Raw genomic sequence first — 27,725 nt, forward strand, 5'->3', positions numbered from 1 at the left:
AAGTACTTAAAGGTTCTGATCTTATCTTCAGACAAGAATTGATAACACCCACTACAGTTATCATTAGGCAGAAGATAGATCTTGGTTTCCTTTCTATTTTGGACATTCAGTTGTAGGGAGGTGTGTGGGTTTAAATCTCTAACCACCAATTTTCTCCCAGGAACTGACATATGAAAATGCTTGTAACGCCTACCTGCTTTTCTTTGGGGAATGAGAGCAAGACTTGCACAGACCTCTGGTGCACAAAAGTCTAAAGTAGTTTCTGTGCATGTGAACAAAACGCAAGGAGAACTTCATGTATATTTTGCTTGGATCCTCCAGTAATTGGTAAAGCATTATTGACTTGCCATTTCAAATGAATGATTTGGGTGGGAACTGTTGTCCCCTTCTTAGAGGACCTGACTGTAGCAGAAGACATGGGTTATATATTGATTTGCTGTCAGTGCCCTTCATCTGCCTGCTGCTAATAGATTTCTTCTTGCTCCTTCGTAGTTATTTTCATGAAAAATAAAAGTAAACTACAGATGACTTGTCAAGTGGGGGCCTTATTTCTTTATTAATGAACTGATCCTGTAACTATCTCCATTCATTTATCTTAGGATAGGCGGGAAAGTAAAAACCAAAATGTCTGGCCCAAACAGCTAGTTAATTAATGTGGTTGCCATCAGACCTCCTCTTCCTGTCTCAGTCCTTCCCTTCTTGAGGAAATTAAACCAGCTTCTGTCTGCTGGTCACAATTGGTCAGGAAACTGAGCTCCTGGGCAGCAGAACCTCAAAAGACATGAGAACAGCAGATGGAGTAGCCCTAAACCTTATTTCCATCAGATTCGCCAAGAACAATAGCAGACCAAGAAAAGCAATTGGAGTCTTTCCTGGCCAGTAGCTATCAGGCCATTAATCCAGGGCACTCTCAGCAATGAATCAGAGCCCCTTAGCCACAGTGGACATTTGTAAACAACTATGTTCAAATTAGCCTTTCTCATTAAAAGGTTAAGACTGATCTAATTTGGACTGTTGAATTTCCTGCCACAGGTCCCAGCTCCCTGTGGCAAAAGCCTTAGAACACGCCTCTTTCCCTCTGTTGCTTACTGGGAAACACTCTCAGGAGTGTGGACTTCTCCTTTCCTCATCTTTATAATCAGTCCTCTACCCACCCCCACCCCTACCCCTCACCCGCTCCCCTTTTTCCAAGCCTGGGAAGATAATAATATTTTGTTTTGGACTCCTGCCTCATATATCTGTGGTCAGAAATCAGGTGTTGCTTTGTTTCAATGTGCTTGTTCGCTGTCCTGTGAGTATGTTCTATCTGACTCTCAGTCACTGCATTTTTCAGCTGTGGGTGCCTTATCTGTGCTTCTTTGCTGCTCTTTCATATACCTTTTGGCTTGCTCAGACACCTGAACCCCCGAGGTTGGTGAGCTGGCACAGATGGGTAGCTATAAGCCCCTTCTTTATTCTTTTGCTGTAGCTCTTTGACGTCTTGCTTCTCCTTCTTGAGTGAATATGTTGCATTGTGAATGTGCATGTATTTACACTATGCTTATACATACTCACTAGAAATATTTGACTCTTTTGTCCAAAAAGACAAATAAGTCAGTTCTAGATCAAATCAAGCTGAACACTTCCTAAAACTAAAGGTTAAAGCCAGAAAGAAAGCAGGAAGACCCAACATAAGATGGATTGATACTATCAAGGGAGCAGTGACCCTCAGTTTGCAAGACTTGAGCAAGGATGTTAATGATAGGACACCTTGAAGGTCATTAATTCATAGGATCACCATAAGTGAGAAGTGATTATTCAGATTTCTAGTACTCCTTTCAAACTTGTAGAAGAGCTTTTCCATTCATAAGCAGGTCCCTTGTAACAATTTGTGCTCCGTGCTCAAGTTAGAAGCATTCCTTTAATTTGGGTGTAGAACCCAAGCTAGCAGCTCTTTTAGCATAGGTAGTAAAAGCTATTTTAGTGTAGATTTGGGCTAGACCGGAATGTGGGCCAGATTTATACTGATGTATACAGTGAGTGCCTGTCTCCCTGGCAACACATATGAACAATGGTTCTATGAGCCTTAACACATTTTGTGTTTCTTTTGTGATTGGAGTTTCTCTGTGCATATTGTCATACATAGTTTCACTGTAATATGTTATATATGCTGTTCCAGCTTTCCTTACTTCCTTTGAACAGTCCCTATATCTGGGTAATTGTCCTTGGTAAATTGTTTCCCCGATGCTTTTGCCTTTTGGAGATGTGTACAACTACCGTTGTTGTTTACCACATCTAATCCCACCTCTTGGTCTTTAGCAACTAAATGAAGGAGCCGAGTGCATTGGGATTCTATGAGCATGCATATAGTTGCAATGCTTCATGAACACTAAGGGACTATGTAGTGCACAGCGTGTCATTTCCTGCATTGCAGCCGCTGAGATATATTTTTAATTTTTGAGAATTTTTTGAGGGACAGTTGTTTCTTTCTAACATGAGAGAACAAACACCCTTACAGTTATTAAAGAAGGAATAACTGTGGATCCATTTCTTTCCTGTTAAATGTTGAAGGATAAATATATTGTCAGAATCATGGAGATGCAGCTAAAAATGGCAGCCCCATGTTGAGTTCTCTGCCGCCCTTTCTGCAGTATGTAGTATACTTTACCTCTTGTGACTTAACTAATGTTGTTATGTTTTCTTCACCAGTGACAGCCATTGATGTCTTGAGGAGCATTACAGAGAAGGGTTCCACAGGAGGCTGACTTTTTTTTGGCAACAGCCTCATAGTTTTATAATTTGTTGTTCCAGTCTGTTAAAGTGTGGGGAGGTCTTGCCTTCTGCTCAAGCAAATAAATGTAGTTGGTATTTATGTTAACACTAGTTACTTTCTGCTCTCATTTACTATATATTTTTGTAAACCCCTGCTGATGGAAATTGTAGTCCATGAACATCTGAAGCACCAGAGGTGGACACCCCTGTTGTAAACCATTAACAGAAGGAGAAATCCTATCCTTGAGCTGCTGTGCATGATCTTAGGGACATTCGCCATTTTTCCATGGTTCCATGTTAATTTTTATTACATGGGCAGTCCTGTCTGAAGCTTTTGTAATCTAACAGGACTAACTGCTTCATGCCACACAAAAGTATTAAAAGAAATGAATTATGTACTGTAAAGTTTGAAAGAGCCATTAAAAATCTCTAGCGGGTAAAATGTTGTGAAGACCCAGATTCCAGGGGCAATGGACCTAACAAGACAGATTTTAAACACTTGTATTATTTGTCTCTTGCAGAGCTCTGTGGCTACAAACCAACATGGTTGGTAGCCCTATGGGCATGAGACTGTAGAGCCTCCACCCCCAGCTTGGAGGGACTGAGCACTCACAAAAGGGAATGTTACGGTGGACAGTGCACTTAGAAGGTGGGCCCCGGAGAGTGAACCACGCTGCTGTGGCTGTCGGACACAAAGTCTACTCTTTTGGTGGCTATTGTTCTGGTGAAGACTATGAGACTCTGCGACAGATTGATGTTCATGTGTTTAATGCAGGTAAGATGGGTGTTTGGCCACAAAGGCTCTGAGAAGTTTGTTCATGTTTGGTTTTTTTAGCATTTTATGGTTTGTTTTATCAAAGCAGTTTTTTCAGATGGGAAGTCTGTGATTTTTTTTTTTGGTACGGCAATTATACAGTTGCAATAAATGCCCCCTCGACTTATAAGCGAGTCAGGTGTGTTTTAAAAAATATTTTAGAGTTTTTACTTTGTTGGCCGCCAGGGGGCGCAGTTGTTAGCCGCTAGTGGCACCAAAATTTCAGGCTATCATCAGGTGTTGCTCCTGATGATACCAGACAAGTTTGGTAAAGTTTAGTTCAGGGGCTCCAAAGTTATGGACCCCCAAAGGGGGTGCCCCCATTGTTTCCAATGGGAGCTAATAGTAGATGGGGCTACATTTTGAGGGTCCATAACTTTGGACCCCTTGAGCCAAACTTCACAAAACCTGGGTGGTATCATCAGGATAATCTCTTGCTGATACCAGCTGGGTTTGGTGATGTTTGGTTCAGGGGATCCAAAGTTATGGATCCCCAAAATGGGTGCTCCCATCCCCCATTGTTTCCAATAGAAGCTAATAGTAGATGGGGCTATCCCTGAACCAAACTTTACCAAACCTGGGTGGTATCATCAGGAGGGTCTCCTAAAGATACTCTGAAATGTTGGCACTGCTAACATAAACATTCCTCCCCTGACAGGTTGTGTGAATGTCCCTTCTAAAATGACACCTGCCATGTGCAATTTTAAAAATATGTACACTAAAAATAATGAACTATTCTTTTAAAAAGCAGGGTAGTTTTGAGTCACAGTAAACAGGCATGTTCATTCCAGTTTTTATTGTAAGATCCATTGTTTAAAACCCTTCCTTACAAAAAAGCTAAAGTTTTTGTACTTTTAAAGTTATTGTTGATACCATAATTTTCTTGTTGACCCTGGGAAATGTAGTTCCCACCAGGCCAGGCAACGTAGGCAGGCTTCTGGCCTGCTCCATTCCTAAAAGTAAGTGGGGTGGTGTGCTGCGGGGGGGAGGGGGATTTTCCCGCCCCCCACGTGACTAGAAATGGTGTGCGTGGTGCGTCGCGCACCCCTCTGCCCCCTGGTGGCTTCACCACTGAGGAACTGTATTAAAGGAAGGTTGAGAACCACTGCCCTAGAGAATCACAGCAGAAGGCTTTAAGGCCTCTTAAGAACAAATTTAAGAAGTTTTAAAAAACAGAACAACCACAAAATGGCCCGGAAGCATTTTCAAGGGGGTGAGTGTGGACAAATGGAGTTTTAAAAAAATGTTTGTAAAAACTTTTCAGGGGCTTGTGTGGAATTGGGGGAATAGACAGGTAGAGATCATCAGGGGAGTTGGAAGAATGATGTAGGCCTGGATACACTGTTGTATTCAGAAGTTCAAGACCCAGGCTGGGGGAGCTATGAAACTTACTTGGTGGTGTTGACAATCTAAGAAGAAAAAGAAGAGTTTGGATTTATACCTCCCTTTAAGGGAGAGAGGCTTACAAACTTCTTTTCCCTTCCTTACACCACAACAGACAACAATATCTTATAGCATTGTTTTGAAAATAAATGGTATAATTGTAAATCATTTGATGTGTTGAAAATTGCTACCTGAATGATTAATGAAGGTCAAATCTCTTGACTCTTCTTTCATTGTGCATTGTTGCATATTTTATTCTGCCATTGTGCTACCTATTTCCTCTTCTTAAATACTTAACTGTGAGCTTAATGTTGCTTATCGGTTAAATGAAATGAGATATACTTGCTTAATATGCTCAGAATTGTGCTCATTTATGTAAATTTCTTGGCACTCCATTCTGTTGAAGCACAGAGCAAGGGGGAAGGAGTTTCCTTCTGTTCTCACATCAGCATGATAGAGAGCTCCTGTCTGCTAGTAACAGATAGGTCCTGGTGAGCATCTTCATCATTTTCTCAGTGATCTATTGATGTTGCTTAGTTCCTTCCCATTGTCCTTATTTGCTTTTATTGTCTACAAACCTGGTAGTGTTTGATTGTTTACTTCCTGCATGCTGATAAGGACTCTCTATAAAAGACTGGATTTCTTCTATGGCTTGTTAATCAGAGGAACTGAAGTGTTTGTTGTTTCTCTATAGATCTGTACACATGGTAACAGATCCAGATCATGTTCAAGGTGCTTGTATTGACATTTAAGGCTGTGAGCGGTCTTGGACCTACATACCTACGGGACTGCCTCTCCCCATATTGCCCCATTAGGCCCCTCTGTTCATTGGAGAGAAACCTATTGGGGGTCCCTGGCCCGAGACAGGTTAGTCTGACCTCTACAAGGGCCAGGGCTTTTTTGGGCCTGGCCCCCACCTGGTGGAATGAGCTCCCTAGTACGATCAGGGCCCTGAGGGACATTACTGAATTCCACAGGGCCTGTAAGACGGAGATCTTCCGCCGGGCTTTTATCTGTTGCCAGCCGGCCTGAGTATACTGTCACTAACCTCCCATGGGTGTCCTTTGTATGTTTTATCACCATCTGCTTTTACTATGTTGTGGATATTTTAAATTGGTTGTTACTGTTTTAATTGATTATGTGGTTTTATATTGTTTTAAATACTGTTGTTTGCCGCCCTGAGCCCCTCGGGGGAGAGCGGGATATAAATGCAAATATAAACAAACAAACAAACTTAATGCTTAGGGGCAAGCCAATCCACTAACAGTCCTGCGGTCTTTTTCTTGTAGTCTCTCTACGCTGGACTAAGCTGCCTCCAGTGTGGACCAACAGCAAGGACCATGTGAGGGAAGTTCCCTACATGAGATACGGACATTCTGCAGTGCTCATTGATGATACTATCTACATCTGGGGAGGCCGCAATGATACCGAGGGAGCCTGCAATGTACTGTATGCCTTTGACGTCAGTAAGTGTTGCTTCCCTCTCTTGTGAGTTTCCATCGCATGTTTCCCAATGCACGTGGACACAGTCTGTATTTGCATTTTAACAAGGAAAACAGGTGTGAAACTTTTAATTTGAAGGATTGCAGCATCGCTAATGATAGGGTTTCTCACTTTAAAAATATTTAACAGTCATAGGAATTTTTGCAGTAGTATGGGGACTGGATTTGGATCCAGGAGCCCAAAGTTCAGCTCAGCCATGAAGCAGATCTTGGGTCTGTGTTTCCCAGCCTCGCCTACCCACAGTGCAGTTCTTAGGGTGAACTGGTGGATGGGGAAAATCATGTATGCAGACTCCCCCGAGCTCCTTGTAGGAAGGGCGGAATAAAAATAAATAAAACTACTCACAGTAGCAGGAAGGGAATGTGGAACATTAAAGGAAATGGAGGGGGAAATAAGATAACATCAAGCAGAGAGAAGAATAACTACACAGATATTGCAGGGTAAGAAGGGTCTTGAAGGAAACGTAGGATAAGGAGATCAACAACAGGGGCCTAGGGGATCACTTGCTGCCGCTATAGCACCATTGAAGCCAAATGTGAAGCTAATTAGGGAAAGCCAGATCCTAAACACAGTAAGATAGTTTTTAAGTATAAAAGACATAGAAGTGGTGATTGCTTTGGCATCTTCTGACAGAATGTTTTGAAAAGACTGATCTATATGTATACTAGTATAACTTGGAGAGAGTAATGTGAAAATGTTGACCCAGTTAAGATTCATATTTGGTAGTACTTCAGGAACCAGTCCAACATATGTGTAAAGTCATCTTGGGCCTGTGCATGTGTCCTTCTGAGCAAGATAATTTCACATCTGTATCATTTTATTGTCTCTGTGTTACATCTCTTCAATAAGGGGAGTGAATGGTGAGCAAATTCTGTATAAATTAGCTGTAACAAGGAAAAGGGTGAAAGACCCTGTAAACTGCCCATACCTGGATAGACTGAAAAAGCATTTCAGTGCTTGAGCTGTCTTTCCAGATCTTCAGCTCAGTTCTATAATGTATATTTTTCATTGATATTTTATGTAAGTTTTCTCAGCTATTTAATGTATATTTTTGCAAACATCTGCAGACTATTGTTGTATATTATAGTATCATCCAATGTATAAAGGGGAATGGATACACAAGTACTACATAAACAATGCAAAAATGCAGTTAGTATCCAAAAGGCGATCACCACAACCGTGTGGTATATTTTAACAAATAGATCAGTTTATACATGAAAGTTTACAATAAATCATGTGTTTTTGTACACTTCATATATACATTTCAACATTATATCATATCAGAAATAAGTACATAATTTTACATAAACAATTTTCAGTTACAAGCACTTCAAAGTTCTAGTATCAAACATTTGCCAGGCAGATTTTTCTGCCATTAATTTTTAGTGAAGAGTGACTGAAACAGGCCTAGGCCCTGTTTGCTGTCTGGAATCCTGGGCGGTTTTGCCTGCATTTGCTTGTGCCGTTTCCTACCGTTCCTGGAAAGCACTGATAATCATCCCCCACCCCTCCCTCTCAAGGGAAAAGGTGGCAGCCCTTTTACATGGGTCACATCAGGCCAGACAAAGCCCCGAGGCTACCCTGCTGGGCATTGTCCTTTGCTGGCTTGTGCAATTGTGTAAGACCCATCTAGATCAGATGTCACAGCCCACTTCAGTCTCTAGTCTCATGTGTCGCCCTTGGCTGAAATCTCTTGGTATAACACATGACTGGTTTTAGAAAGCCAAGTATGGCAGGCATCCCACTAGGAGCAAAAGCTCCCTTTCCCTTTATGTTAATCATCTCCCTGGAGTTTACGTTGACCTTGCCGTGGGCTAGAGTGCAGCTCTGGTTAGAACCTGGGTGGAATCCAGGTTGTGAGAGACTCTTGAAGCTGAAGTGGATATTGAACAAGCTGATTGATCCATTGCTACTTCCCAAAATGATGCTGAAGTCAGCTGTGGTTAGGGAATCTCCTGCTGCTCCAAAGCATATCTGTGTGTGGGGTTGGGGGGGGGGGGGGCGCGCAAGACCTCTAAGACAGGTAATTGTGCAAGCTTTTCATTAGAACATATTCATAGTGCCCTACATGAGAAAGGTTTTCAAAGGAGTCCCTTGCAGTTCAGTTAGTTCCTGTAAAGTTGCAGGTGTTTTTTCACAGTATATCTTTACATTAGTACTACAGTTGTACATTAGGGTCAGAGTGAAAGCCCACAGCATCCTACCTATGAGGAAGCGACAGGAGCTTTGGAGAGTGTATCAGAAGTTGTAAGATAGCTTCCAGGAAACTGACATTCCTTTATATTGTCGAAGGCTTTCATGGCCGGATTCAACTGGTTGTGGTGGGTTTTCTGGGCTGTGTGGCCGTGGTCTGGTGGATCTTGTTCCTTACATTTCACCTGCATCTGTGGCTGGCATCTTCAGAGGTGATACACCTCTGGCATCTGTGGCTGGCATCTTCAGAGGTGATACACCTCTGAAGATGCCAGCCACAGATGCAGGTGAAATGTTAGGAACAAGATCCACCAGACCACGGCCACGCAGCCCAGAAAACCCACTGCAACCACCTGACATTCCTTTGTCTGGGATGGAACAGCACAAAGAGGTGATTTCCTTCTTACCAGGTGAGTTGTATGTTGTATAATTAGAATAATTCCTCCCCCAAGTTTACTTTTTCGTAATTTGCTCCTTTGAATGCCTTTCTGTGTCTGGTAATAACAGCTTCTCTCTCTCCTTTTTACATTTTAGGCACACATAAATGGTCCACACCGAAAGTGTCTGGAATGGTACCAGGAGCTAGGGATGGGCATTCCGCTTGTGTCTTGGGAAAGAGCATGTATATTTTTGGTGGATATGAGCAACTGGTAAGTTATCTTCAGATTTCAGGAACTGTATATTGGACCTCTTTGGGAAAATGTCTGTTTTCAGTCAGCCTGTTCTAAAAGAGTGGCTGTTTACAGTTATTGTTTGTCTTGCACTGTAACATGAAAATAGTTTTTTAAAAAACTTATCCCGAAGATAACTGGGCAGAACAAAAAGCAAATTAGGCCCTACTATAAGCATGACCTGACATCACATGCTGTAACTGGAAAGGTAAACTATCAATAATATTAACAAAGAAGTCTGACCAATCAGTTGAAAATGATATTTTGTTTACTAAGATAGGTGAGGTTTCCATAAAAGAGCTGAAATTTCCTTCCAAAGCAAATGCTATCAGTTTGCCCAGTATAAATATCTTGTTTGAAACCTCCTCACCCCCATCCCTGAAATGCTATAATCCAGAGGCCTGGGCAAACAATTCTATACACCCAACAAGGCTTATGGCTACATTGCTTTAGCTCCCCATACTTCCAAGCCAAGTGCCAGACAGCATGCTTAAAGTAGCTTGCTGGAGTAAGCCTGTTGTAATTGCTGTCTGATATCAGCCCTCATTGTCAAATAGTTAAAAAGGTATTGTTGAAGGCTTTCCTGGCCAGATTCAACTGGTTATGGTGGGTTTTCCAGGCTTTGTAGCCGTGGTCTGGTAGATCTTGTTCCTAAATTTTCTCCTGCATCTGTGGCTGGCATTTTCAGAGGTGTATCACAGAGAGAAGTCTGTTACACACTGTGTCTAGTGAGAAGGGAATGTTTCCAAAAGAAAGAAGAGACTCTGAGAATTAATAAAGCTTGGCTACCAGTACTTAAAAACACCAGAATCAAAGGCCAAGGGCATGCTAAGTTCATGGACAATGGACTCCACCAAGACACAGGATTTTCATTCACCAATACAGCTGCTGCTGCAGGGAATGCAAATGCGACTACAAATGTAAATGGACTGATAACCCCACCCGTAATACAACGCACTCAACCACACCTTTGCATAACAAGTTCCACCCAAACGCTTACTGACTGGTTCCCCACCCTGGGACATGGACAGTATATACCCCACTAAACATTCCCTTCTCACTAGACACAGTGTGTAACAGTCTTCTCTCTGCGATACACCTGTGAAGATGCCAGCCACAGATGCAGGCGAAACGTTAGGAACAAGATCCACCAGACCACAGCCACACAGCCTGGAAAACCCACCACAACCAGTTTAAAAGGTGTACCAAAGGATGCACTTTGGAGTAAGTCCTTTTGGACACATTGAGGCTTTCATCCTGTCCTTCCCCCAAGGCAGAGTCAGTTCCAAGGGTCCTCTCCCTTTCCCGTCACCAGGTCCCCCACAGCTGCCTCCTGTTATACTTTCCCACTGATGTCCCCCCCACCCACACACACACTTGACTGTTCCTTCTTCCCCACCCATTGGTGAACTCTCCCATTCCTGCTTATAAAGTGTGGGAAATCTTTTCCAGCCTTAGTTAGTTGTTCTTCCAATGTCTACAAAGCTGGTTTCTTGTTCCATTTGGGGAACTGAATCAACTGAAACAGCTGATGAGCAAAAGACGTTTGGTGTTTCTGTGACATGAACCCGTGTTCAGCATTCATAGCTAGAAAACCTCCCTGGCTTTTTCCATATGAGGGTCATGTGGTGAAAGAGTCAGTTGTCTCTGGGTGTTCAGCCTCGTTCACAGCATTAGGCTCCATGAGGCAGTGTGCCAGCGGGGGTGGGGGGGGTGGGATTGCAGCATCCCAAAGATTTTCTCTGTATTGCTTCTCTGGATGGATCTTCAACAAAAGCCAGCCAAATTGGATCCTTTGCGAGCCGTCGCTAATTATGCATTCCTCTCAGAAAATTTAGCTTGAGGCTTCTCTTGCTTGACTTTAAGAAGTGACTATTTAAGAACTCCAACAGACGTTAATGAGAGCTACTTATATTCGGCACTGCTTTTAAAAGAAATCAGCCCTCGCCACCTCAAGCCAGGCAAGCAGAACCAGCGTCTGTTACAGCAGATGATGCCTTTAACGGCATTGCTGCCTTCTCTGTCTGTAAAGAGGAGATATTTTATGATGGCAGGTAATATAGAAACCTCAGAGGAGACCTCGTGATTCCATATTCAGCATGGGAATTTGAATCGTGTGCGTCGGTGTGAATAAGCAGTACTGCAGGTGCTAAATTTGCTTTCTGGGCCACTTCTTTCCATTCTGTGAATTGATTTAGAAGAAATCCTGAAGAATGTGACATTGGATGACTTTTAATATTTGTAGGGAGCAGCTGCAGGTTTTGGGAACCGAATTGTCGCTTTAGCTCTGAAGTGCTCAATAATTTCTCTTTCTTTCAGGCGGACTGTTTTTCAAATGACATTCACAAGCTGGATACCAGCAACATGACGTGGAGTCTGATCGCTACTAAGGTCAGTCCTGTGTTAGTACCTAAGTTTAACCTTTTTCTTCTTTGGTCTCAACGGAGCGGATCTGTAGGCACTCCAACGGCATCCCTTCTCACATTGGTTTTGCCTTAAGTAACTCCTACTTTTCTTTTGATTGACTTAACGGGAGTCTTTCATTTCAGGGCACACCAGCCCGTTGGAGGGACTTCCATTCAGCCACAATAATCGGGACAAAGATGTATGTGTTTGGAGGAAGAGCAGACCGCTTTGGGCCGTTCCACTCCAACAATGAGATCTACTGTAATAGAATCAAAGTGTTTGACACAGATACGAACTCTTGGCTGGATTCCCCTCCCACTCCGCTCCTCCCTGAAGGCAGAAGGAGCCACTCAGCGTGTAAGCTACAATCAGTCTATGGAACATGAGAAGTAGGAGAGCTGAATGAGAAAAGGGAGCGTACTGTAGCTTGCAAGTCAGGTGAAAAACTTCAGAAGACTGTTGGCCTGAGCTTTTGGGGAAAGTAAGGGATGTTTTCAGGGGAATCAGCAAGCATAATTGGCTTGCTGTTCCCCCTTACTTTTCTGACTTCAGTCTTGCTGGTCTCCCATGGCTAATACCGATTTGTGAACGAAGTAGAGCAGCTCAGGAAATGGGTGTTGCAAATCAATTGCTCATCCTGTTGTTCTCGTTCGCTCTCCCCACCCCACCCCTTTCATCCTCATCTGAAATCTTAATACAAGACAAGCGGGGAGCTTTAGTGATGAAAATTGAATGTGAAAAGGAAACTAAAACAAAATTATTTAAGTTGCAGCAGATTCTATTAGGAGTCTGCTACCAGCTGAGCTGCATTTAGGATGTTCTGACAAATATTTTCTTTGTTCCCTGCAGTTGGATATAATGGAGAGTTGTACATATTTGGTGGCTACAATGCACGCCTCAACAGACACTTCCATGATCTTTGGAAATTTGATCCAGGTATTTGGACTGAAGCTTCCTACTTGTTGTATTGGAACTGCAGAGATCTTCAAGGCTCTGCATTGTAATCTGGTCTTACACACCTAAAACCTGTCAGCTGTGTTCCAAGAACTCCTGTATATTTTATGACACAGATGGGCAGGAATCATATTTAGAATGCATTTGCTAAAATGTAATGAGAGATTCTGTAAGTGAGACTGCTGAGTGGTTATCACTTGGAGGCCAACTAACATGATATGATAATTTGGAGTGGGATCCATAAATGGCTACAATGTGCTAATATTTCTTTATATTAGAAGATCTGACAGCACCCAGCAACACTTCCAGATTGCCCATTAACTGGTTGGAGCTGGAGATGGGGTGCTCTCAGTTTGCAGTTTTCAGCTAACAGCTCTTTGAGTTCTGCTACTGTAACCACAATGATTGGAGACTGTTGTTGAGTGTGTGAAGAATGCCATATGTATACCCAGGAGACGTCTTTAATTCATTAAGATGATGAAGGCTGCAGCCAACTGTGAAAATCAGCACTGCACAGAATGTTTGTGGATCATGTATTTGATGGATAAGCTATCCTCCATAAACCAAAAGACTGGTTTTCATTTGAAAATCCTCTTTTATGATAGCTTGGCTTGGTGATGCAGCTATCAGCCAATCATAGCTTGAAGAAGAGGTGTAGAAGATTCTAGGTTTGTCCAGAAAATCTATTCTTAGCTGAGACTTCAGTATTTCCACACTTTGGTTTTACTGCACAGGAGGCTAGCTTCTTCAGTGCGGCAGAACAGAGCTGGGTCCTGTTCTCAGGGGTCAGATGCATCTTTCCACCATCTTCTTGTGCACCTTAGCTGGGGAAAGTCTTGTCTACCAGGCTGAAAGTCTCTCAGCCCTACTATGGGAGACACACCAGATGCTTTTGTGGTAACACAGGCATTATTGTGGCATCCTATCCTTTGGTGCTAAAAAGCACCAGTCCGTTAGTGGGTATTGGTTGTGTGTGTGCGCGCGCACGCTGTCAAGTTGCAATCACCATATGATGACCCTTGTAAGGAGGCGCTTTCAAGTTAAGTGAAAAGTAGAGGTAGTTTGCCATTGCCTTCCTCTGCAGAGTCTTCTTTGGTCTCCCTTCCAACTATTAACCCTGCTCAGCTTCTGATTGGGTTACATCATGCTGCTTTCCTGGTTAATGGAGTAAAGGTATTGGAGGGTCCTTGGAGATTTAATTTCACAGTTTATTTGTTAACTTCATTTATTAAAACATTTATATCCTACCTTGTAGTTCAAGGTGGCTTACAATTAATTTATTTATTTGTTCCACTTATATACCGCCCTCCCCCGAGGGGCTCAGGGCGGTTTACAACATGAATACAAACAAGTGGATAAACAAAATACAATACTAAATGTTGGTAATCAAGTTAAAATGCAGCGCTCAAGTTTCTTAACCATTTAAAATGTAGATGGCGTTCGACCATTAAAACTCCTCTAAAATTTCTCTAAGAGGGGAACAGCGGGTCTTAGCTGTTAACGGGCACGTGTATCAGCAGCCGGCCTACCCAAAAGCCCGGCGGAATAGCTCGGTCTTACAGGCCCCTAAGGTGAACTCTATTTTAGGGTCCCGGTGAGGGAGTCCAGGATGGAAGCTGGAGGGAGAGCATTCCTGACTGGAAGCAGGGGCCAGGGGTCAAAAGCCCTATGGCCCCTAGGTGGGAGGCTCAGCTGCATGCATGGAGGGGGCGGGAATCTCCAGCAAGTTGGCCTCTGCCGAGCGCAGAGACCGACGTGGGACATATTGGGCCAGACGGTCCCTTAGGTACAAGGGTCCCAGAACCCAGCGTCAAAGGCCTTAAAGGTTAACACCAATACCTTGAAGACGATTCGGAACTCAACTGGGAGCCAGTGCAAGCGGTGCAACACGGGCATGATGTGATCTCTGATGGCACCTCCCATGAGCAAACGAGCCGCCGCATGCTGGACCAGTTTCAATTTCCGGATCAGCCTCAAGGGCAGGCCCGCGTAGAGCAAGTTGCAATAGTCTAATCTGGAGGTGACAATAACAATAACAGTTAACCACATTTTCATTAAAAACTGAAAATAAAAATATCAAACCCCCAAATCTCTCCCCCTTCCATCCTTAAAAAATGCCTGCCAGAACCTAGCCAGAGATTCACTTTGCCAAAGCTCTGTCCTTCAGCTGTTTGCAGTAGAATTTGGAGTAGAACTTTTCATAAGGTTTCCTAACAGCTTCAGAGTGCTGAATTAAAGGATGAAAAAGATAAGAATTTAAGACACCCTTGGATTCTGCTCATGCATTTCAAAGAGTTCTCAGTCTCATGGTTCCAAAGGGCTTTATCACTACTTTGATACAGTACTGCGGGAAAAAGCATCTTCAAATTGTTCCTGTGGCTGTCTGTTACCTCCTCCTCAGCTTTTCCCTTGATCCAGTTGACCTGCAAGCTCTGAACTGCTGTCAGGAAGGAGTGAATTTGAAAGTGTAGTATCTCTGGCGTTCTCACACACACACTTCCTGCAGATCGCATGAACTTGTGGAATTCCCACTGTTCATCTCCTCTCTCCCTTCCCTTTCAACAAAGAGTCATAGTGGTCTGAACACCGGCTGTGAAGTCAGTAAGTTCTAACCCAGGGGTAGGGAACCTGCGGCTCTCCAGATGTTCAGGAACTACAATTCCCATCAGCCTCTGTCAGCATGGCCAATTGGCCATGCTGGTAGGGGCTGACGGGAATTGTAGTTCCTGAACATCTGGAGAGCTGCAGGTTCCCTACCCCTGTTCTAACCATAGCTTAGCTCTGCTCAGCTAACCAGTCTCTGTGTTAGGATTATCTTTTTTTTGTAAGAAGTTGTTTCTACTGACAGTCACCCAAAACTGTGACAAGAACAAATATGACTTACTGGGTTGGATCTACTGATGTGTTTCTGGGAATTAAAAGATTCCTGCCCACAGAACGTGGCATTTTGGGTTACAGCAGGAGGAGGGAGGTGAGAAAGTTATGTATGCTCTGAGGGCAGGAATCCTTCATCCATGGAAATGCTCTGGGGGATCCAACCTGCTAAACGTAATTGGATATTTTGGAACCCATGAAGTAGGCCGCTAACAAATTCCCGAATGGTTTTCAGCATGGATAGAACAGTAAAAGAACATATCTTGTGATGGTTTGCAATTGTATTTCCACGTAAGCGTAGTTTTCTTCCTGTCTTTATTATATTTCTGTAATTTATGCATTTACCTCAGTTGTCAGTAGAGTGTTGCAGACCTCTCTGTGGATAAGCCATTTTAGATTTCTGCACTTCCTATAATCACCAACAGGTGGCAATGTGTCTCCATTACCTTCTCCAAAGAGCTTGTCAAGCGAATTTGTGCAGAATGGCTTCAAAAGAATGATGTGGGTTTTTCTTCTATTTATGAGTTTTGTCATCTTTCTCTCATTTCCCCTCCAAAGCAATTGCCTTTTCCGGGATTCTTACACAACAAAGATATGAAGTCAGACCTAAATCAATTCGAATCTTGACATTGTAAGATCTGAGGTCTGTTGAAGAGCTCCCTTTTGGGGTGACGTTGTCTAAGCTTTAATTTAATGTGGAATTTTGTTTCTTAGCTTCTTCTGAAACTGGAAAGTATAAAAACTGCTCCCCACCTTTTAACTGTTGGGGATGAGTTCAGCTTATACCACAGCGTATCGATGGATATTAGTTTTGCTTTCATTCGCTGATTGGTACTGTCGGTGAAAATCACACGCTTGCCTTTAATAGAAGTTTCTGCAAGATGTCCTCAGGTTTCTGGGTCTAAGAGATCCTTTTTTACCCAGCATAAAGTATTTAGAGTAAAAATAAACATTTTTTTGCAAAAAAATGAGGATCTCTTGAAATACTGAACAGCCTGTTAGACTTCCATAGAAATCAATTTCTTATCCTGAACACTCATACACTAAGACATATCTGTACAGAGTGGTATGGGATCCAGCTTTGAATGGGAGACTTTCTGTGCAAAAGGAGATGCTTATTCTTCTAGCATCTTGAGTGCAGTCCTCCACAGGGATATAGCTTTTTGTTCTGATTGAGCAGAAGAGAGTAAGTATGCTGGTGGAGGTCTGGGAGGCCTTGTGTTTCATTCTTTATGTTGTCTTTTGCTGCCTGGTTCTGCTTCAGAAGTTGTGAAACCTTCATCCAGCTCATCCATGCAAATCTGTTTGAGGACTATTTGAGGAATGCCACTTTCATGATGTATGTGTTTTCTCCAGTTTCTTTTACCTGGAAGAAGATCGATCCCAAAGGGAAAGGGCCATGTCCTCGTCGCAGGCAGTGCTGCTGTAGAATAGGAGACAAGATCATCCTCTTTGGAGGCACCAGGTGAGTGGTGTTACACAGGGGTTTGCTCTTTTAATGGTCTGGTTCCTGTACATTTGTAAACTCCTATCTTAGGGGTATGATGGATGATACACCAACAGTAACAGTGCTTCTTTGAGAATATTTCTGAGGGCACCAGAATCAAGTCTGAACCTGCCTCTCTCAGGCATTGTATGAATTCTGTGCAGCTTGGTTCATGGTGTTGATTCTGACCCCTTGGTTCTTTTCCATAAATCACTCTCCTGAGATACCAGCTGAAAGCTTTACCCTTTCTCCAGTACTCCAGAATTACCTTGCATGCTACTTGCAGTAATTAGTGTTCTTAAGATCCTATGAAACCACCTTCTATCAAGGAGGATAAATGATCCATCTGCCTCAGTATTCCCTAGCTCATTATTTACAGAAGAATGCACTGCTGCTTTTAGATCAAGGTGGCATGTATATCATACATATAACAAACTGCAGTTTTTACAATAATTTGGGAAAATCTGGATTTAGGAGCTTGCCCGTGCCCATGGTTGTAGGTTTTGTTTTTTTGAGTAATGGTGTAGTGTAAATTAACCTTTTCTCCAACATAATTGAGGTTCTTATCCCTTATCTTTGCCTTTTAAAATTTGTTCGGTGCATTAAATTGATCAGTGACCCTGGTACATATGATACTCTAAGCCCAGTCATTGTTTTCCTTCACTGCATCTCCCAAACTATTCACTGGCTCTTTTCAAAGTGAAGTCTGTTCTGCTTGTAGATTCTGTAGCATTTGATCAGATTTTTAGAAATAATCATCCTGTGGCATTCTAGTGGTTTCTTGGTTTCTGTTTCCAAACTTGGAACTTTTGTAGGTGGTAACTACTTCCATGGTAAGATGTAAAATTTTAAATGGCATCCAGCATTGTCAGGTAGTGTGACTCTTTGTAGAGCAATGTACTAGGGAAATTCAGATCCCAGCATTGGAGGGTACTGAAATATAAGAACATAAGAACAAGCCAGCTGGATCAGACCAGAGTCCATCTAGTCCAGCAGTCTGCTACTCGCAGTGGCCCACCAGGTGCCTTTGGGAGCTCACGTGCAGGATGAGAAAGCAGTGGCCTTCTGCTGCTCCCGAGCACCTGGTCTGCTAAGGCATTTGGAATCTCAGATCAAAGAAGATCAAGATTGGTAGCCATAGATCGATTTCTCCTCCATAAATCTGTCCAAGCCCTTTTTAAAGCTATCCAGGTTAGTGGCCAACACCACCTCCTGTGGCAGCATATTCCTAACACCAATCACACGTTGCGTGAAGAAGTGTTTCTTTTTATTAGACCTTATTCTCCCCCCCAGCATTTTTAATGTATGCCCCCTGGTTCTAGTATTGTGAGAAAGAGAGAAAAATGTCTCTCTGTCAACATTTTCTACCCCATGCATAATTTTATAGACTTCAATCATATCCCCCCTCAGATGTCTCCTCTCCAAACTAAAGAGTCCCAAACGCTGCAGCCTCTCTTCATAAGGAAGGTGCTCCAATCCCTCAATCATCCTCATTGCCCTTCTCTGCACATTTTCTATCTCCTCAATATCCTTTTTGAGATGTGGCGACCAGAACTGAACACAGAACTCCAAGTGCGGTCGCACCACTGCTTTATATAAGGGCATGACAATCTTTGCAGTTTTATTATCAATTCCTTTCCTAATTATCCCCAGTATAGAGTTTGCCTTTTTCACAGCTGCCATGCATTGAGTTGACATTCCCATGGAACTATCAACTAAGATGCCCAAATCCCTTTCCTGGTCTGTGACTGATAGCACTGATCCCTGTAGTGTGTATGTGAAGTTTGGATTTTTTGCCCCATGTGCATCACTTTACATTTTGCTACATTGAACTGCATTTGCCATTTCTTAGCCCACTCACCTAATTTAGCAAGGTCCGCTTGGAGCTCTTTGCAATCCTTTGCGGTTCTCACCACCTTACATAATTTGGTATCATCTGCAAACTTGCCACCACGCTACCCACTCCTACTTCCAGGTCATTTATGAATCGGTTAAAGAGCACTGGTCCCAAAACAGATCCTTGGGGGACACCACTCCCTACATCTCTCCATTGTGAGATTTTCCCATTTACACCCACCCTTTGCTTCCTGTTTCTCAACCAGTTTTTAACATCTAGCTATGAGCTCAAGATTGAAGAACACTCTTGGATTTTGGGGCACACACACAGCCATTTCCCCTGGAACGAGCTCAGCCTCTTTCAGTTTTTATGTGGCTGTGGGGTTTCTAGTCCACTGCTCATGTTGAAATCAACACATATGAAAGGGGAATGGATGCAAACATGCTAGACCCGTCTACATGAGATCACCAGCTTTTAAGCACATGGTCTACATGCCGAGGCTTTTCCCCTGTGGCTGAGAATGTTTGCAAAAGCATCATTTCTGATCACAGAAAGGAAGCTTGTGCTTGTCGATTCTGTGCTCACATGCTGATGAGTGCATGGAGGTGGGTTCAGCATGCCTTTTCCCACTTCCCCTCTCATTTTGTTGCAGGTAGTCTCATGTGTGGAAGGCCAGACAGTAACCTTGGATCCATATCTGTAAAGAAGCACTGTTAATGTTCCACTTCCCAAGGCTGTGGTGGGGATTAATGCAAGAAGATTATGAAATGCTAAGTACAGGGAAGGTGTTCTAGAAATCGTAAAGCCGTTGTGGGATCTATAAGCGTTACATTATTTTATATGTGTCTTTGTGGATTGATTAACTGGGGCAAAGACTTTCCTCTTAATCCTTGGGCAGTCTTCAGCTTCACAAAAAGTGAGAGGCAAGGAAACCTTTTCCTCTCCCCCCATCATTCCCTTTTAGTCCTTTCTTCAGAAAGATGAAAGAATAGTCAGGGGAACTGTGACAAATATTGCAAAGCTCCAGTTTCAAATCAGACATTCTCCAGTTTGGCCTTGAGACCTATGACTAAGATAACCTCTGCAAAAATGAGAGGGTCATTCTGCACTGCTGCCAACTGTAAATGTGGTCCATAGATAAAGGTTTTGTGGAAGGAAAGGATGGGTAAAACTGCACGTGGTGCTCGTACATCACATAAACAGTGGACATCTGCATCCTTGTCGGGGGCTGTGTCTACTTCCTGTGTTGACATTTACCTCCTTTCTTGCCCTTTTGGTGAATGTCATTGCCTTTATTGGCTTTTCTGCGCCATCAAAGCGTTCCCCCAGTTACTCTGTTCTTTGAGGGCTGCTCCTACAAGTCTCAATCCAGTAGCAATATAAGATATTCTTTCCCACAGTCTCTTGTGTATGATGGGTTAAGCAAATTGTGTTTCAGGTATTTTCTCCCTTTTAAAGAAATAAACAATAACTGATTAGATGTCCCTTCCAATGCAGGAGAGGGGGCAGAAAGTGTCCTTTCGTCAGTTGTTCTTTTAGGTTTTTAGTGTGTCTACAAGAAAGTCATGACTGAAGTACTATTGACTAGACTGCAGCCTTCAGTCCCTTGAGTTTGTTGATGTGTTCTGTCTCTCTTCTTTATTTAAACAAAGGCATCATGTAGTCCCCTCTAGGGACAGGGAAACATCATACCTGGAGTCCATGGGGTCTTGATATTATCAACCTAGTCACTATTTCTTTCTGCTACTTGCTTATTTTATCAGTACAGACCTCTGAAGATGTGGTTCAGTTCACTCACCTCAAGGTCACACTGTGTTACATTGCAGAAGAGCCATGGTGCTGCAACCGCCCTCCTACTTCTTCCTTCTTCTTCTCCTGCCTGCAGCCTTCTCCCATTTCTAGGTTCTTCTATTTTATACACCCAGCTTCATACCTTGAGTTAAGCTGCACCCTCTTTTCTGTTCCCTGACCTGCCTCAAAACACCTAGGCCCAGGCAGCCATTGTTCTTTCACCCAGGCTTGCTCACTGCCACCACACTTGTTGAGTTTTCCTGGGCCAGACTGGACAGGCTGCCCTTGGTCCCATCCTGCTCAACCAGGTGAGTTTTGCTGCTGACCTCAAGGCCCTGTCCTGCCCTGCCAGGTAATTTGTTTCTGGGTAGCTTACCACACAGTCACAACTCCTATCTTTATGCCTGTCAGTTGGTCCAGATCAGAGAAATAGAGAGGGATTGCTCAGGTTAACTCTGTTGTTTTTCCATTCCATTTTGGAATGGAAGTGGGGGGGAGGGGACAGAATATTAGCTCTAGGACATGGTCCCCTTCTTCATCAGCATGTGGTCCAGGGGACTGCTCTGCTTCTTTCATTTGGTGTGTGTGTGTGTTATTTTTTAGAAAGGGCTAGAATATTGATATAACTGCTATTGCAACAATATCGATGCAACAGTAATTTAAATACTTTTATAAAGCTAGCAATCTAGACTACTGAGTATGATGAGATCTGTGCCTTTAAGAGTGAGTTTTTGGGTAGTTAAGAGAACCAGAAAAAACAGACCTAGGAGTTCAACAGACAAGCTCACATGTAAATATATGTAAGCAGAGTAATGTAAGGAGAATCCACTACAACCCCACTGTGCAGTGAAGATTGGTGAATCTCTGATGACGGACAGAATTACCTCTCATGTCTTTGCAAAGTTACATGTGGTTGAGTTTTCTACTGCCTTTGAAGGTTCCTAGAGTTAATAATTGAGTTGTCAAACATTGGAAGTGAGTACAGCAGGAAGTAGGTCAACGGGAAGTGGTTGAGATAGTTAACACCTGTTAAAAGTGAGGAAGTGTCTGTGTGTAGCAGAATCTTTGTCATATGAATTTTCCCTGGAGGGAAAGATGTTGGTGACAGTGACCATGTGTGCATAGGTAAAGACCTCTGAGACAAGTATGCTGACTGATTAAAAACTGGCTTTTCATTTGAAATTAACTTATCTTCAAACGTTTCATTCCCAACCTTTGCAGTTGTTCCCCAAATGTCCTTGAAGAGACTGTAATTAGCTTGAAACTGTTCTGTGCTTTACTGAGTGTACACTTGGTAAGGGGCTGTTGCCAATCCTAGCTCTGTGATGAGTACGCCTATACAGTACACTTTTGACTCATGGGTTAAGCATCAGTGGTTTGCGCTGGTCTTTCTGCTGCTTGCTTCCTTTGTAGCATCAAGCAGGGGTGGCCAACCTATGACACTCCAAATGTTCATGGACTGCAATTCCCCTCAGCCCCTGCCATTGTAAATTGGCCATGCTGGCAGGGGCTGATGGGAATTGTAGTCCATGAACATCTGGAGTGCCATAGGTTGGCCACTCCTGGCCTATAGTGAAGTCAGGATTTCTGCACCATTGATCTGCCTGAATAAGACTGATTGTATATTTTGCTTGGACTGTTCAATTAATGAAAAATTCCTTCCATCATGGGGTAGAAGGAACTAGAAGGGCATCAAGTCAAGCATCTCTCTGGAGCACAGTCCTTCACATGCATATTAGTCCAGTCCATAGTGTGCCAGAAGAAAAGGATTGGATTAGATAAACCATACATCATTTCAGACTCTCAGTTGGAGCAAAATTCAACCACAACCCTTCCCCCCAAACATACACTTGGGAACTAGATTAATTTCACACACCATGTTACTTCTAGTAGTATCAGATTACTTTGATTAATCTTTTGCCTCACTGAAGTATGCCTTCTTTTCAGCACAATTCTGTTGAATTATTATATCTTCAATATGCTTTACAACTTTAATGTGGTCTTTCTTCACGACAAACCAGCAAGGCTGGCCATTATTCAGAATATGATTTTTAACACAGAAACCCTGAACTCTGCTTTTAAGGCAGAAGGCAAATGGACTTAAGAAAATTATTGTATGCTGCCTGCTGAAATAATTCTTGTTTCTGTTGCACTAACACTTTAAATGAATAATGTACTAAAAGAATGCAGTATCATGACAACCTCAAAAGCATTTTGGGTACTGCTTTGGAATTGTTAGCCTTCAGTATTGCGATACCAGAATAAAGATGTGCTGGAAGAGCCTTTTGTGCGTAACTGTTTTGGGTTATAGTTCAAACCATTTTCATTGTATGCTACAGTTTTTTGGCCTCTGCTACTGGTTTAATAGGACTGTTACTATCTGGAGGGAGAAAGAATAATGGGGGAGGGGTCTTGGGTCACTTCCTTTCAGCGATTATCAAATAGGCTGTGGAGCTGGCTGGCTTGATAAGACGTTTTCCAGGAAGTTGTTGTAAACGAAGAGGTTTCTGCAACGTGTATTGTCCTGAAGGCGACAGGTCACCAGGAAGTAGGGAGGGGGGAGATAAAATTTCAGCACAGAGCAGGGGATTAGGGAAAGCATTAGTGGACAAATAACAGCCAGCCGCTAGATCAATTGTCAAAATACAGCATGAGGAAGGGGGGAAAGGACCACATTTCAGTTGTTACTGAGGCCCGTAGGATAGGGGCCCTTACCTTTTCATAGCCTGTTTCCACATATACTTTTTGCTTGCAGTCTGTGAGCCAATCTTAATGGTACAGTTTTTCAAAAAGTTTTTAAAGAATATCCTTGGTTTTTCTATTCCACTTGGAGTATCTGTGCATGTGGAGCAGCAAAATCAGTTAAATAACTCCCTCCAACACTGTTTCCACATGGAATATGGCTTGTGGGGTGTGTGGCAAGAGTCTTCCCTCCCCCCACCACACCCATGAGCCCATTTAGAAGCCAAACCTTTAAAAAACTGTAACATACTTTGGCGCTGTGGATGAAGACCAGAGAAATTTGAAGGTGGCATGGGAGAAGTGTTGTTTCCCGTAATGTACTGTTTTGTGTATTTTTGTTCCACAGATAAATTGAGGTCAACCAGGTTTAACAGGAATTTTTAACTACAAAAACCTGCAGAACTTTCTTATCAGACATTAAAGGGGGGTGATGTCCACACAGTGGGATAATAATGGCTTTATCATACCATTTCCTACTCAATGTGAAAAAAAAAACTGGGTACAATTTTAGTCTCAGAGTACTACTTCAATTATATTGTCTGTCAGAATGTAGGCTGTAAACCTGGTGGAAACACAAATATATCCCAATAGCTCTCCCACAGACTACAAATGTATGCCTTTAGTCTGCAGCAGGCTCTATAAATAAATATCTTTTCCACAAGTCTCACAAATTTGCATATCCTGAAAGCTGTGGTCCCCATCAGATTTCTAGCTAGAGAGATTTCGAAACAGCTCTCATCCTAGAAGAACCAATGCTCTGCAACTCTTTCCTGCATTCAAAAGAGGAAACAGTTTGTACTGCCACATTTGGTTTCTTTGTGATTATATCTATAAACTTAATTGCACTTCTGTAACAACGGTTTTTAAAATATAACAGCTAAGGCAGTTGGGTTAAAACAGCCTTAAGTAAGCATTGCTTCATAAGTAGTCAGATTGTATATTTCAAAATAAGGATGCTTGGTCCCAAGGCACCGATGCTAAACCGTATCTAATATTCAACACAGCTTGATGGTGCTTCAGCAAAAGGGACTTGTAAAGAAACACGTACTGCATAGTGTTGCCGAATGAAGGCTGCTAGAAGAGCTGTTTTACTGTCTGTCTGATCTTCCCCAAAGGAGTTGTGAATGTGATTGAATGGCCTTAAGCCGTCTATTTCCTGACTTCTAGGACCTCAGGAATGTTTTGCACATAAAATGAAGTGGTGACTTGCAAATAAATTTGATTTGGGTTCAGATGAATTTAGCTGGCTTGCCATCTGATGAGCCTTGTGAAAGTCTTGGCTGCCTCAGAGCTATCTTCTTTTGTGTTTTATCTAACTCTGGCCGAGCAAAATGGGTAGATAACCTTCCCGCCAGTGTGAACTGCTTTGCTGTTAAGTAACTGGCCAGGCACAAGTCAAACAGCAAGCAGTCCCATCAGCTTGGCTGGCTGATAGTGAAGGAGATGCCCGAGATATCCATTTGTGGGAGCCCTTCACCCTAACATCTGGTCTCATTCTTCAGCAGATCTTCTTGGCCATGAACTCTGACATCTCTTCACTCCTAAGGTTTGTCTACAGTGCAGTACACATTGCCTTCCCCCCCCCCGCCCCCCCCGATAAGAAATGCATTAATGTTTTCCTGCCACATGGCTGTGAAGTTTTCCTGCCTTGAAAACCACAACTTTGTAGTTGTGTTGCAAAGGGTTTTCTCTTAAGCTCAGGTAGCTGGCTTCTCTTGACAGGAGAGATTGTCTGCCAAGGATGGAGCAATCTGATAGGGGCCAGCTTGCCTCCATCTTCTCTCTTCTCCAGGCAAGAATTAGTCGAGCCCAACTGCACTTGCTTCCTCTAGTGAAGGAATTGAAGATCCCCATTGAAACATCTCTTTCCCTTGGGGACATAAAATTGTTAGCTTTTCCATGGGTTTTATAAAAATGTAAAATGTTATTGCCCACCTTGAATTCAGATATTGATTTCCATTCTTGGAATGCAATTATATCCCCTTTGGCTGCTTAAAGAATCGGCTGTGTAGTAAGGAGTGATGAAAATTTAGCCAGGGAATGTTAAAATTGGCATGATTTGGCGACCCGTGCCCTTGAACCCTGTAGTCTGAATCCAAAGGAGTTTTGAGACAGTATTTTGTTCGACATCCCTTTGAGCCTCACTTGCCACTTAACCACGCTCTTTCATTTGTTCAATGATTTTGGATGGTTTTTCTTGTATTTTCTCTAACTTGTTTTACTCTTCCTTTCCTTCCTTTTTTCCATCTATTATCAGTTTCCTAATTATTGAAATCAGTGCTTGGGTTTATCTTCATTTCTTTCCTTTGTATTTCTTCATAGCCTTAGTCTGTTTTACATCTTTTAAACCCCCTCCTGTTTGTTCTTTGCTTTTATCTTTCTTTGATTTTCTTAATAGTTGTTGATTGAATGGAAGTCTGATTATTCGGAGACTCTTTCCTGAGGGTCGTGAAGAATATAAAATGTGGGTCCTCTTTCCTTGTTTTATTGGATTTACTAAATTCATCAGCTGAGCAGCATATAAATGGGAGTGAACAGATCTACTGACTGTGGAGGCTGCCAGGGTAGAATGGATTAGACACCAGGGTGCTGTTTTATGTTTAAAAATTGTCAGAAAGATGGGAGCAGAAGAGTAAAAACAAGTAGCGCACCATTTATCTTCTTAATGGCTACTAGTGACATACTTCAGGCTCTGTATTAGGTTCAGGGTAGAATGAACCAGTCCTCCAGAAACAATAGACCAGGGATGATTAGCTTCTGCATTTTCAGGGACCGCTTTTTTCTCTATCAGTGACCAGAGAGCCAGAAGCATATTTTGTTGCCCAAATTTATCCTCCTCCCAACTGGTCAGGCTTCTTCATAAAAGTGGCACTGTCCATTTTATTGATGCATTCACGTTGTTTAATCCATGTCATTCTCCCCAGCGGGGACTCCAAGTGGCTTCCAGCATTCTCCTCATTCTCAATGTTATTGTCACGGCAACCCCAGGAAGTAGGCCGGACTGAGTGGGTGTCACCCTGCAAGCTTCCATGGCAGAGTGGGGTTTGAACTTGGGTAGCCCAGATTCTAACCAACACTCTTAACCACTGCACCATACTGGTTCTCGCAGTCAGTGGTTTACAGATCATGGAAGTACTTGCTCCTATTCAGGACATACAAAGAGACTTGTAACATTGTTTACTTACCTTACTTTTATTATATACCCTATTTTTCTCCTCATGTGGCTCATAACATCCTTTGTACATTTGAACCTCACAAAAACTCAGTGAGGAAGGTTAGGCTGTGTGTGTGGTTGGCCTCAGGATACCCCCAAGCTTCCATAGCAGAGTGAGGATTTGACCTGGCCCTCCCATGTCCTGCTCCAGCACCCTGGCTCTCAGTGTATCATGATATCATTTCACTCACTACATACACCTTGAAGTTTCATTTTGTTTTTAATCATACCTTGATTAAAGTTTGGTAGAACTGTCAGGTGGCAAATAAAACATTTTGGGAGCCTGATCCAACCGTTGTCCTTTCAGATAGCTAGTATTCAACTGTGAGTAACAAAGAAAAGGAACTTCACTGTTAACATGACAAATACAATATTTGAAAGTAGGTTAAATGTAGTACAGTTGTGTAGTATTGAAGAAATGATGTTGTGCAATCCCTTATAGTCCTCTCGTCTAGTAATAACTTGAGAAGGAGATGTTGCTGACATTTCAGCTAGCATCACTGTTCAGTATGTTGTGCCAAAATCAAAAACATTAGGATCACATGGTAAGGAAAATCTTAACGGAGGGTTGAATATTCTGATTATAGGGGAATATTTGTGTTTAGATCAAGTCCATAAGCAATTTTGTAGTTGTTGGGCAGCCCCATCCACAAATGCAGATGGCCATGTTGCCCCACCGCTCCCAAAGGGACTTCCTGACAGTGTATAGAGGCTGCACAAGCGTGAGGGCCTCCCCACCAGCAAGAAGCCCCCATCGGGCTTCATAGACGTACACTACCCAAAATGGTAGTAAAAGTCTCAACTTTGACCCTCTGGCGTAGCACGCTGAATGACCAGAAGGGGGGCAACTAAGGCTGGCTCCTCCCCAACCATGCCCCTGGATCACTCCTGCTATGGAAGGGACAGGGGCACTGGGATGCCAGCACTGCGTTTGGCACCACATTCCAGTGCTGGGGGAGGGGCAAATGCTGCTGGATTCTTCCCTCTGCCATGCAAGTGCCCCAGGGAGGGCAAATCTGCAGGCACTGCCAGTTTGCCGCTTCCATGAGTAGATCCCCCCCCCCCCCGGATGGGGCTGTAAGTTTGAGAGGGAATCAATTATATCC

At 42.9% G+C, this 27,725-nt stretch overlaps 1 protein-coding gene across 3 annotated transcripts in view; it reads left to right on the forward strand.

Annotated features, from left to right (window-relative positions):
- KLHDC3 (kelch domain containing 3) overlaps window positions 1-25,025 on the forward strand; it is a 42,963-nt gene extending 17,938 nt beyond the window's left edge. Inside the window, exons 3-10 of one of the 3 annotated variants that reach the window (XM_048482405.1) lie at window positions 3,273-3,526; window positions 6,238-6,414; window positions 9,179-9,294; window positions 11,635-11,706; window positions 11,865-12,078; window positions 12,571-12,657; window positions 16,906-17,014; window positions 24,908-25,025. In XM_048482405.1, the coding sequence (XP_048338362.1) occupies window positions 3,373-3,526; window positions 6,238-6,414; window positions 9,179-9,294; window positions 11,635-11,706; window positions 11,865-12,078; window positions 12,571-12,657; window positions 16,906-17,014; window positions 24,908-24,926 (948 nt within the window). In that variant the 5' untranslated portion in view covers window positions 3,273-3,372 and the 3' untranslated portion in view covers window positions 24,927-25,025. The remainder of the gene's footprint in view (window positions 1-3,272; window positions 3,527-6,237; window positions 6,415-9,178; window positions 9,295-11,634; window positions 11,707-11,864; window positions 12,079-12,570; window positions 12,658-16,905; window positions 17,015-24,907) is intronic. The other 2 variants (XM_048482399.1, XM_048482412.1) reach the window with 2 other exon arrangements.
- The last annotated feature ends 2,700 nt before the right edge of the window (window positions 25,026-27,725 follow it).

Source organism: Sphaerodactylus townsendi, linkage group LG01, assembly GCF_021028975.2.
Source record: "Sphaerodactylus townsendi isolate TG3544 linkage group LG01, MPM_Stown_v2.3, whole genome shotgun sequence".
Classification (NCBI taxonomy): Eukaryota; Metazoa; Chordata; class Lepidosauria; order Squamata; family Sphaerodactylidae; genus Sphaerodactylus; species Sphaerodactylus townsendi.